The sequence below is a fragment of the Tenebrio molitor genome, chromosome 1, assembly GCF_963966145.1.
Source record: "Tenebrio molitor chromosome 1, icTenMoli1.1, whole genome shotgun sequence".
Taxonomy (NCBI): domain Eukaryota; kingdom Metazoa; phylum Arthropoda; class Insecta; order Coleoptera; family Tenebrionidae; genus Tenebrio; species Tenebrio molitor.
The window spans coordinates 11,098,929-11,110,980 of record NC_091046.1 but is presented as its reverse complement, the minus strand read 5'-3'; the positions used below and the strand labels follow the sequence as shown (position 1 = coordinate 11,110,980).

The 12,052-nt window shown below is 35.8% G+C and overlaps 2 protein-coding genes across 3 annotated transcripts in view; one reads left to right on the top strand and one right to left on the bottom strand.

The window, feature by feature from the left end:
* The window catches only part of LOC138133722 (transcription factor SPT20 homolog), a 37,049-nt gene extending 28,352 nt beyond the window's left edge, over window positions 1-8,697 (top strand). The window contains exons 4-11 of one of the 2 annotated variants that reach the window (XM_069051665.1): window positions 5,228-5,406; window positions 5,525-5,633; window positions 5,700-5,749; window positions 5,801-5,857; window positions 5,910-7,751; window positions 7,899-7,967; window positions 8,022-8,159; window positions 8,406-8,697. In XM_069051665.1, coding sequence (XP_068907766.1) covers window positions 5,228-5,406; window positions 5,525-5,633; window positions 5,700-5,749; window positions 5,801-5,857; window positions 5,910-7,751; window positions 7,899-7,967; window positions 8,022-8,070 — 2,355 coding nt within the window. In that variant the 3' untranslated portion in view covers window positions 8,071-8,159; window positions 8,406-8,697. The remainder of the gene's footprint in view (window positions 1-5,227; window positions 5,407-5,524; window positions 5,634-5,699; window positions 5,750-5,800; window positions 5,858-5,909; window positions 7,752-7,898; window positions 7,968-8,021; window positions 8,160-8,405) is intronic. The other variant, XM_069051675.1, reaches the window with a different exon arrangement.
* Window positions 8,698-9,531: 834 nt separating this feature from the next.
* Window positions 9,532-10,540, bottom strand: LOC138133811 (inactive phospholipid phosphatase 7). The gene is made up of 4 exons (XM_069051772.1): window positions 10,370-10,540; window positions 10,185-10,319; window positions 10,035-10,134; window positions 9,532-9,980 (listed from the first exon to the last, which is right to left on the bottom strand). The coding sequence occupies exons 1-4, from the start codon at window positions 10,376-10,378 to the stop codon at window positions 9,580-9,582; spliced, it is 645 nt and encodes a 214-aa protein (XP_068907873.1). The 5' UTR covers window positions 10,379-10,540; the 3' UTR covers window positions 9,532-9,579.
* Window positions 10,541-12,052: the final 1,512 nt, after the last annotated feature.

Below are 12,052 nucleotides of genomic sequence, written 5' to 3'. Positions count from 1 at the left end.
GAAAGATATACATATTTCAAATTTTACGTGCGCTAGGTACTACATACTTTCTTTACGTAGAATTAAGTGTTTATTATGTCAACCAATCTCTCGCTGGACAAACTTTACTAGTCTAGAACGGTACGCCTGAAATTGTTTGTATGGAAAAGTGTTTATCAATTTATCATTTTGTTTACTACAATGAGTTCATCAAAACTTTTTCAAGTTTCTTTTTTAATGCAAGCAGTATATCCCATATCCCATGCAATTAATTATTTTTCAATTCTAAGCCCGAAATGCCACTGTACTTTTAAAATGTTCATGGAAACTGAAATAGAATGGCGCAATTGTTCCAGTTCAACGATATTCTGTCTTCCGAGAAGTTGGGCAGTGAAAAATTAATCAAGTGTTAACAATGAAAGCACAATCCGTGTAGTTTTTTTAAAGTATGTTGTAACGATAACACCTAACAAATAATGAGAACGAACATAAAAGCCTTGCTGTATTCGATTTCATCAAAAAAAAATATAATGACGGATTATTGGAACATTCGGAATGAATTTTATTTAATGCAATGTCGGAAAATTGCTCCAGATAATCATTCCAATCGAATCTTTAATTTAAATTATCAAATACAGGAGTATTCAACGAGTAATAATGGACCTAACATCGTCCCGACGCAACCAAATACACATATTTCTCAAACCAGTAGATACCAATTGATATTTTTATTTTTTTATTATTCCAAGACCGCTTTTATTAAGACAAAATTTATCTTTTGCTAATTTACGATGAATGTAGAAAAAACCCATATGCAGCATATGCGGAGTGGTATTCTGGTTCCTGGCAGAAGAGATACTATTTTCCGAAGTTTAAATAAAAATAACCTAAAAAAAATATTTTAATTAAATGTCAACTTCATGTCAAATTAAAAACACGAGTTTTATGTTAGGCACGAGCAAAGCGTAGCGGAGCGAGCGTTTAATAAACGAGTGTCTACTATACTTTTTCTACGACCAAATAAACAAATCAAATAAGCAATTTTTTTATTAAACCTTAATTTAAACAATCAAACTAAATTCATGGAAATATTATAAGCTCGCTCGTAATGATACCGTGATTTCACAGGCAACAAATTATTGGTGGCTTCTGCTGCCGCTTGGGTTACTGCAAGAGGGGTACCAATGAAATTTTCCTCTTCATTATCAGTTTCTATCAGGTCCATATTTGAAAAATAGAACGAATTATTTCACGGCAATGACGTTTTCTTTTACGCCGGATGCGAAACGATAAACGTCAAAGTACCAACTTGATCTAGGGCTAAATATGTATGTCCAAAAAATTCAGGCCGTGTTTAAAGAAACTTCGAGCGTGTGCAATATGCCGAAAATGCCCGAACCCGAATGGACATCACATCAAGTTGTGACTAATGAACAATCGTATTTAAAGTGACGTTTTATACACTATTTGTCAGTGCAAAATGTGACACTTATAACGTATAACTGGTTGCGTTTCAATTATTGTAAGGCCCATTATTACTCGTGAATAACCCTGACTATTCAATTCACCTGTTATTTTTCAAATATTAACCAATAAAAGAGCAGACATGTACTTTCGTAGCCTAGCAACAGAAAATTCCAGCGAATATTCCACTCGTGAAAATATAACTGACTATTCCACTAGTGGTCGAGGCGAATATTTTAAACAAACCTTGATTATTATTTTTATTCAAAGAAATTATTACTTTCTTACGAAGTTAACTGAGCAATGAAATCATGTATAACGCAGATTTGCAAACTAGCTTTGAAAATTTTTATTTTAATCATTGATTTGGTTCATTGAATAGTCTGTTGAATACAACTCGTAGTCAAAGATAGTAGAATATTTTTCCGATGGTATCACTTATGGTCATTACGCTTTTGAACACCATTCGTGCTACGCACTCATGGTGTTCATAAAGCGAATGACCATTCGTGATACCACCACAAAAATATTCGACAATCTTTGACTACTCGTGGTATTATAACTGACTATTCAATTCACCTGTTATTTTTCAAATATTAACCAATAAAAGAGCAGACATGTACTTTCGTAGCCTAGCAACAGAAAATTCCAGCGAATATTCCACTCGTGAAAATATAACTGACTATTCCACTAGTGGTCGAGGCGAATATTTTAAACAAACTTTGATTATTATTTTTATTCAAAGAAATTATTACTTTCTTACGAAGTTAACTGAGCAATGAAATCATGTGTAACGCAGATTTGCGAACTAGCTTTGAAAATTTTTATTTTAATCATTGATTTGGTTCATTGAATAGTCTGTTGAATACAACTCGTAGTCAAAGATAGTAGAATATTTTTCCGATGGTATCACTTATGGTCATTACGCTTTTGAACACCATTCGTGCTACGCACTCATGGTGTTCATAAAGCGAATGACCATTCGTGATACCACCACAAAAATATTCGACAATCTTTGACTACTCGTGGTATTATAACTGACTATTCAATTCACCTGTTATTTTTCAAATATTAACCAATAAAAGAGCAGACATGTACTTTCGTAGCCTAGGAACAGAAAATTCCAGCGAATATTCCACTCGTGAAAATATAACTGACTATTCCACTAGTGGTCGAGGTGAATATTTTAAACAAACCTTGATTATTATTTTTATTCAATGAAATTATTACTTTCTTACGAAGTTAACTGAACAATGAAATCATGTGTAACGCAGATTTGCGAACTAGCTTTGAAAATTTTTATTTTAATCATTGATTTGGTTCATTGAATAGTCTGTTGAATACAACTCGTAGTCAAAGATAGTAGAATATTTTTCCGATGGTATCACTTATGGTCATTACGCTTTTGAACACCATTCGTGCTACGCACTCATGGTGTTCATAAAGCGAATGACCATTCGTGATACCACCACAAAAATATTCGACAATCTTTGACTACTCGTGGTATTATAACTGACTATTCAATTCACCTGTTATTTTTCAAATATTAACCAATAAAAGAGCAGACATGTACTTTCATAGCCTAGCAACAGAAAATTCCAGCGAATATTCCACTCGTGAAAATATAACTGACTATTCCACTAGTGGTCGAGGTGAATATTTTAAACAAACCTTGATTATTATTTTTATTCAAAGAAATTATTACTTTCTTACGAAGTTAACTGAACAATGAAATCATGTGTAACGCAGATTTGCGAACTAGCTTTGAAAATTTTTATTTTAATCATTGATTTGGTTCATTGAATAGTCTGTTGAATACAACTCGTAGTCAAAGATAGTAGAATATTTTTCCGAATATTTTTACGCTTTTGAACACCATTCGTGCTACGCACTCATGGTGTTCATAAAGCGAATGACCATTCGTGATACCACCACAAAAATATTCGACAATCTTTGACTACTCGTGGTATTATAACTGACAATATAATTCATGTATCACGTGATCGTGAATGATCCAATGAAAACGCGTAAAAGTCCTTAGTTGCATGGCTATCACAGCGATTATAAAAAACAAAAAAATTATTTTCTTATTTACTTTCGTCGTTACGATTTTTGATTGAAATAAATTTGTCAATTTGACAAATAAATGAATAATTTTGTATTTCATTCACTATATTGTCTCATCGAATATAACACGTGGTATGATTAATCATCGATGATATTAAATTCGTGAAATTGAAGCAGGACATTTCACTCGTCCTTCGGACTCGTGAAATCTCCAGCACAATTTCACTCATAACATCATCGATAATAATCATACCACTTGTTATATTATAGCTGAATGTATTTCACGTTGGAACACAGAGTTCTTTCTGGGAAAACAGGTGTACAGACTGATTCACATAACTTTCCGATCCTAACGAAATTTTAAATGTAGCCAGTAATTCGTAACTTGATACATTTATTTACTATGAAATCTGAACACTCCTGGCATTATTGACAATCGCTTGACAATTCCTTTTTGTATAATTCTGAAATCTTTTTTGTTAATTAAAATGTGCTCCGATGACGATCGATATGATACTGATATCTGATGAGTCAGTTTGTAATTGCGACTTTTGTGGGGGATGTCCAATCCATACAAAAGTTTTAAATTATTCATGTTTTTGAATCAAGTTATGAATGAAAAATGTACCTATTACTGGCTGTATTTAAATTTCGTCAGGATGGGAAAGTTACGTGAATCACTGAATCAGTCTGAATATTAGGTAGGTATGTATTACATATTGTGTGAAACATCTATCCAACATTATTTTATGCGGCAAATGGGTTCATCAATAAACGCTTAAGTAGGTTAGGCATTTTAAAAATGGAAAATCAATATTTCTTCTTAATATTGTTGATGACCTATTTATTTCGATCCACTCCCGTTTGCTCAGGTTTAATGAACGAGGTGCGAGATAGAATCTCGAAAAAAATGCTATAAATTGAGTGTTCGATGTCGATGACGTATTATGTATTCAGTTTGACAGGAGAGAAAACCATTCCATGTCAAAAATCAAAGGCGGGTAAATAGCAACACATTAATCACAACCACGGACGAAAGTCGATGGTGAACTCGTCACCGATACCAATCTGGAATCTCATGCAAACAACCTAACAAAGCACTGCGAACCGAAATACTTCGAACCATCATGCAACGGACGCATCGACATCACTACCAACCCTTTTTTCGACATCGAACATGAATTATGAACACAAGACACACCACATTCGTCCATGTCAAGGTTACTTTTGTTTTCGATAAGATCGAGTACACGATACGGATCCGTTGCGTGATATAGGTAAATAATACATGCATACAATTTCATCTGTAATTTTGCACCATATGCAAAGTACACATCGTGACCTAAAAACTATTGTTCTTCCTTGAAAGTAGTCCAAACTGTTGACGGAAACGTTAGTTGTTCGCCAAGAAACTAACTATGTATTCATTAATAAGCAGAAAATACGTCACACGTTTTGAAGAACAGGTGCGGTCAGATTTTTACGAGTACATACCTGCACTCGCGAAACGTGGGTTGTAATCTATAGTATCACCAATTGTTATCGTGAAAGCGGAAGTATTCGTTAATGAATTTGCATATCACGCCCTCACGTAGGAAAGCGGTAAATTAGACAAGCCAATTAGGTGGTGTGATAAAGGCTCGTTTCACCTGTGGATGTCTTCAAAAACACGAAAAAAAAACGTGAATTGTGTATAATGTTTGATTTTGATTTCTAGACCGAGAGCGTCGAGCCGGTCAAGATGGCTATTGATAGGCCGAGCGAAAAATTTTTAGGTTTCCTCAACAAACACTACACTCTGAACAATCCGGTGAAGCAGATGAACAATTACGTTGTTTTCGACGGTTTCTTTCCCTCTAGTCCAGAGAAAAACGGCACGGTGGAACTTAGTCACAGGTTCGTCTTCAAATTCATCCAGTAATTACGTGTAACTAGCTAATATTCTTAATAAAAGTCATAATCCCTCACAACCACCCCTTTCTATTGCTGTTCGTATACTAACAATTAATTTTAGTGTTAGCACTCCTGGGAAAAAACAGTCGGCTAACGGCTTACAAACGTCAACTTATGCATCACCATTGGGGCGGTACGGGGCTCCGAGGCCCCCTTGCAGTATGGGCCAGGTATAACCATAATAACCACGTAACTTTCCGGGCAAACTCTCATCGCTGATAATTGTGTAATTACAGATAATACACAACCAAACATCAACCATACCAAAAAATACAGAACCCACGGGGTAAGTTTCTCATGATGAATTTCTACAGTTTATTGCATGCAAAGTATTTAGTGTTGACGGTGTTAGATCGGCTCCCGAAACCAATTACCAGAACGCTCCTGTTATCAGGTAAGTTTGACGAACCCCTATCGCGGCGTTTAATCCTTGATCCCTTCACCAGCCCCGGAAATCCAAACGTTTCCCAAAGTACCCCCGATGTATACCATCGATCGCCCGAAAAACTGAACGGGATCGGTGAAGCATATCAGAACAACGAACAAGCCAAGTACTATCAGCAGCAACAGAGCAACAATATTTGGCAGAGTATGAGATACGGCGATCAGAACAACACGAGCTTGAATAATGAGAATGCACAAAACGTGGCAGTAGTAAATCAAAGTGGCGTGACTCAGCCTCAAGCGAGCAATAACCAAAGTCACGTGATGTACCAAGATCAATCTCAGGTACTGAATCCAGGAATAGCCAACCCCAATGTCGTACAGAGTTCAGGAGTGGTACAAAGTCCCGGCATGGCTCAAAATAGTCCGTATGCACAAGGTTATGTGCCACAAGCGGTCGCCCCGCAGTCTTATCCTGCCCAGTATAATGGGCAAGGAGTGCAACCGGTACAACAGTACCCGGTGCAGTACAACGTACAAACAAATCCAGGACACAATATGGTACCGCAGACTGAAGTAAGTCAGATGCAAGGAATGATGCCGCCGTCTCAAGCAAATCAAATACAAAACATGATGCCGCACGGTCGCGTAAGTCAGCCACAAGACATCGCGTCGCATGCACAAATGATGGTACCCCAGGTTCAAGGTAGTCAAGTGCAAAATGTGGTTCCACAGAATCAAGCCCACGCACCTAACGTGGCACAGCAGACGCAAAATGTGGTTCGACAGTCTCAAAGCCACACGCAAAATGTGGTACCGCAGCATCAAGGTCACGTACAAAATATGGTGCCTCAATCTCAAGGTCACATACAAAATATGGTATCACAGTCTCAAGGCCACACACAAAATATGGTACCACAGGCGCAGGGTGACGCACAAAACATGATGCCACAAGCTCAACTTGTTACAAATATGGTGCCGCAAACACAAGACATGATGCCACAGGCTCAACCTGTTACAAATATGGTACCGCAAGCACAAAACGTGGTATCTCGGACGCAAAGTCGGAATGTGATACCACAAGCGCAAGGAGTACAAAATATGATACAAAATAGTGTTGCAGCTAATGTTTATCAGCAGCCACCCGCTTACGTACCTCAGACACAAGGAAATGCTTATGCCCCACCACAACCTAGACCTCAGTCTGCACAGTACAGTGAGCCATTACCTGCAGCAAATATACCTCATCCAGCGCATAAACAGATGGTACCGCAGAGTAATGCACAATACGCGCAACAACAGAATGTTTATCAACAAAACCTGGAACAAACTCAACCAGTTGGTCACAGCAATATGAACACACCAAGTGCTCCTCAAGTACAACAAAATGTTGTCGGGTATCAGTCTCAATATGCTATGCAGTACCCATCAGATGCCTCTCAAAGCATGCCGAACACAAATATCTCTCAGCAGTATAGCAATCAAGCGGTTGCGAATCGCCCTTATGATGTAAATAATCAAATGGTAGCGTCTAGGATGAACGTGACCAACCAAAATATCAATGTGCCACATGCACCGTATGCAACGCAAGAAACAGCGCCCCAACCGAGAGTGATGTCTAATGCAAATTTGCCCAGGCAAACATCATCACAACCCAACTCGAACGCGGGTAATGCCGCCGTTTACTACAACAATAGGACGACGGTATATAATCCTGAATATGGGACGGCGCCCACGAGAGAAACAATGTCGCAGTCACGTGTGCATTCTGCAAATTTAAGACCACAGTCGGGCGTACAGAATCAAATCAGAAATCACGTCGAAGTTCAACAACATATGGAAGGAAGTCAGTTGAACAGAACAAATGTGACAAATGACATACAACCAGTTAACGATGCCAAAGGGTAAGAAATTTGAACGTGTATCGTTAACAAGATTTCCCGCCAAATTTTTGCCGGTACTTGTGATACTACACTAGTTGATTTGTTTTGTTGAAATTATTTTGGCGAGAAAAAAGCCGACAAAGTTCTTCATCTGTACTTTTCTGTTAGTGACATGGGAGGCATAGAAAACGAAATGTTAGCAGTGGAATATGGATATCCCCCTCAAGTTCCCGATCCGTAAGAAAAAACGTAACATTAACTAATAGAATCTAATCAAGGCGACTTAAACAGATTAAAAACAGCCGTGACGTCAAATCTGATTAGCGTTAGCGGTCATTAATACACTTTAACCCTGATAAAATTCCTGGCCAAACTTACCCCTTAAATTACCAAATTGTCTGCCTTCTTGCTGATCATAAATTTTACAAGGTAAGCTATTAAATTATTGCTCGCTCACCCGCCCTCGTTATATTTATTTATCATTTCGATTAAACACGAACTGTCAGCATCTAACAAGCCAAATACTATACGCAATGAGGTTGAGTTGGCAAACGCTTTTTAAAACATGCATTTAATAAGACACCGTCGAGTGATTTGCACTTTTGTATTTTTTTTTTGTTTCTTTGCAGTTTTTTTTCTTTCATTGATTTGAGTTTTTTTGTTTTCTCCCCACAGGGCACAAATAGCCTCACAGTAAAATAAAACTCTAGAAAATAATTGCAATATTCCAGTGAAACCCAGGTAACGGAAGAAAAAATCAGCTCTTCACCAAAATTGGAACGTCCCCGATCTCTTTCTATACAGCTAAGTGAAGAACAGACGGAAGATAAAAAAAATGATGATGTAGAAAGTGAGGTACCTCCTAAAGAAACTGACATTGACGAAGAAGCGATAGAAAAATTGGAAATTTCGCAAAACGGTGCGGACGTCGAGAACAAAGAGGAAAAAGCAGATACGCCAGACAAAACGCCTGGGAAAAAGACGCCAAGCCATTTAACTGAACAAGGATTTTTCGATTTAAAATTTTACCACAACAAACTGTGGTAATTTGTTCCGGACAGACCAGACAAACCGCTTTGAAAGTTATATCAGCTTAAAATTAATGCAGTTTTATGACGTGTACCTTGCTTTTTATATCATATATAGATACGAATCTGTACTTATTTATTTGTATATTATTTAATTTATTAAATTCTATAGCACAAAACTTAGATGTTATTGTTATGGGCATGTTTTTTTTAAGTACATTTAGTTGTTACCGCAATTTAGTTACTTCATATTTTTGTAGTACATTGCTTAGTCGTGCAATACAACTATGTCATGCAAGAACGAAACGTTGAACAATACATTCCAAAATAATATACGTAACAAAATGATGAATTAACGATTTTTATATTGGAACAATATAGTTTTTTTGCACTTCATGGGCAACATGGTCTAAGCAGCTAATAGCTTTAAGAATTAGTAAAAATTCCAACTTAGCACAAGAGAGTTGTTCACTGTAGAAGTACATACTAGGAAGCTGGAGGTAGAATACCTGAAAGTGGGTGCAGAACGTAGCAAATGAATCGTTACTCGTATGTTAAATTTAAGATTAATTTTTAACCAAAGATTATCAGATTTTTGATTTTTATTTGCAGCCTCCTCTACCAAAATATATTTATTGAAAACTTTTTAATCCGCTGAAGTTGGGAGCTTTAATAATTTCAACAGTATTTTTGTGCAATAAGATGTTACATTTAACAGAAAGCTGTCGCTATTTTGTGTAACTCAATGTATAAAAATTCTTAATAAACTAATAAATGGTAAAGATGCTTTTATTTTTCACTCAAACATAAAAAAAAACATATCACACGTGGTAGTCACCACCGTCAATTTTATCGTCAGACAAAAATGACATTAAATAGTTGGCGGCATCTGCATCAAGCCAAATAAAACTTATGATCCAGGCCACAATTAATCCAAAACAAATTCCACCTACAACATCCAAAATGTAATGCCTGTTCATCAAGATCCTACTAAGACAAATTGCTGTCACCCAAGCTATTAAAGGGGGTACACATAAAACAGGTAACTGGTAAAGATTGATGAAGAAATATGCTACAAAAACTGCTCGACTGGCATGGCCTGAAGGAAAGCTAAATACATCTGGTCCTATTTGTCCTAATGCATCATCAGTATTTGCCACAGGTCTTCGACGACGAAAGTACGCTTTCGCTACAGCTATAAAAATAATATCCAAAAAAAGGCCTGCAAGAAAATTTTGTAAGTAATGATACAGCACAAAGAGCAATGTCATCTTACCAATTAACATGTTGACTTGCATTTGTACAAGTGAAGAATTATTAAAAAGCCATGTAAAAGCAATCCAAAATGCAAACCACGGAATTCCATGACATGTAATCTAAATATAGTACATGAGCAATGATAAGTTATAAAATGTTTTGTTCTTACTTCTAAGGCCTTATAATGAATTCGAAGAGATCTCAAAGGCAGGAATTTATTGGCCCACAAAACAAACCTCTTTGTTACTTCTTCATCGAAGCGTAATACTTGTTTCAAAGCTGGGGGTACCTGGCGTTTTTCAGTCTACAAAAGCAGATTAGAAAAATATGAATTTATTATTAATAACTCATTACCTTCGACATTTTGCTTATCTTTCATAAAGCAACGTCTCGATCGCTCCACGACGAATCGAGAACATTCGTGATCTATTTATAAATGACTAATAATAAACAACTTTGTTGTCACAAATTTGGCAATCAGCTGACCACGTTTACCTGTCAATTCGAAATTGATAATTGACAACTATCTTTTTGCTGCCAACGTAATCACACTAAAATAACTACTTTGTTTCCAATGAACAGAGTTGGATTCGCCCGCACTGAACGAAGGACGATTTTCGTGGGCGCGTTTTATTAAACTTGAATCGAAGTGTATTATTTTTTATTGTTTATTGCAAGATAATCAGATACAAAGTACCGTTTAAAGATTTCTGCTGGTGCAATCATTGATATAAGCTAATGTCTGGAAATAACGAAAAGTGTACGCTTGGTTCGCAATCAATGAAAGGTAATAACTTTTTATACGTATACGTAAATATTCGATTCCAGCAGCTATAAATATAAGTAATCAATTTGAATTACTGCCGACTATTTGACTGTTCATTTTCTTGCTCTAGTTTGCTCACATCACTGTATTTGTGTATTTATCAAAAATCTGTGAACACTAGAATAAAAAATAATACGGTCAATGAGATGTCTATTTGTACAAAAAGTAAGTAGAAAAAGGAAAAGGTACATAAATCAAGAAGTTATTTATCAAGCAAATATGAAAAAAATTTACTAGATTTTTTTCACCTTGATAAAATTTTGTAATACGTATGTATATTTTTTTTCTATTTGAAAGTTTCACCAGACTGTTTTTTTTTATATTTTTTATCATTTAACCCATAAGGTAATCAAAAAACTAGTTGATATTCTCTTTTAAGGATACTTACCGTACGCTAGTTTCAAATGTAATATTTTGTAACAATTTTCGCCAAAGCGTAAAGAAGCTATGTAATTGCAGATTCCATCAGATGAATAATTTTTAGGTGTGGTTCGGACGAAAAGTAGTCTAGGTTATTAAAAATGCTCCTTTTATTTTCTTTAACTTTTTATTGTTTTTGTAAATCTTTAAAAAATCATCTCGTTCATATATTTTTTTCCAAATCTTTCAATAAAAATAAGTCACTTCTTCTTAAATTGAGACTGTAAACCCCATGATATATAATATACAGGGTGTAGAATGGATTTTGGTACATAGGCATTTTACGTGCAATAGTGAAAATCCTCTGATATTGGCTCCCCTAATTATTATTTTCCAACAAAACCTTAAACACAAAAGTTGTAGAGTAAAAAAAATGTACCTAAATCCTTTTCTAATCATTTAATTCTAACACCTTCTGGTTCTGTTAGACAAGAAAAATTAAATATTAAAAATCTACCGATAAAATAGTAATAGCCATGACTCCGGACAACAATAAAGTTCATTTTTTGACAAATGCAACGAGTTTGCCGATTCCTCAAAGAATGGACTCTTTTAACAAATTAAATGCAAAATATGGCCTCCCATTATGCCAAAACAACGTGAATGCATTTTAACTATACAGTCTGATTTTTAAAGTTGTGCAGATATTTTAACCGTGTTAAAAGTAAAACGACTGTAATTATGAATAAAAGTATAAAATGAAACATCAAAGAAATTGCTCGAAATGCCTACCATCGTTTGTAATGCAAGCTTTCAGTACGATGTGTCCAAGGAAGCCGAACTCGATTCAG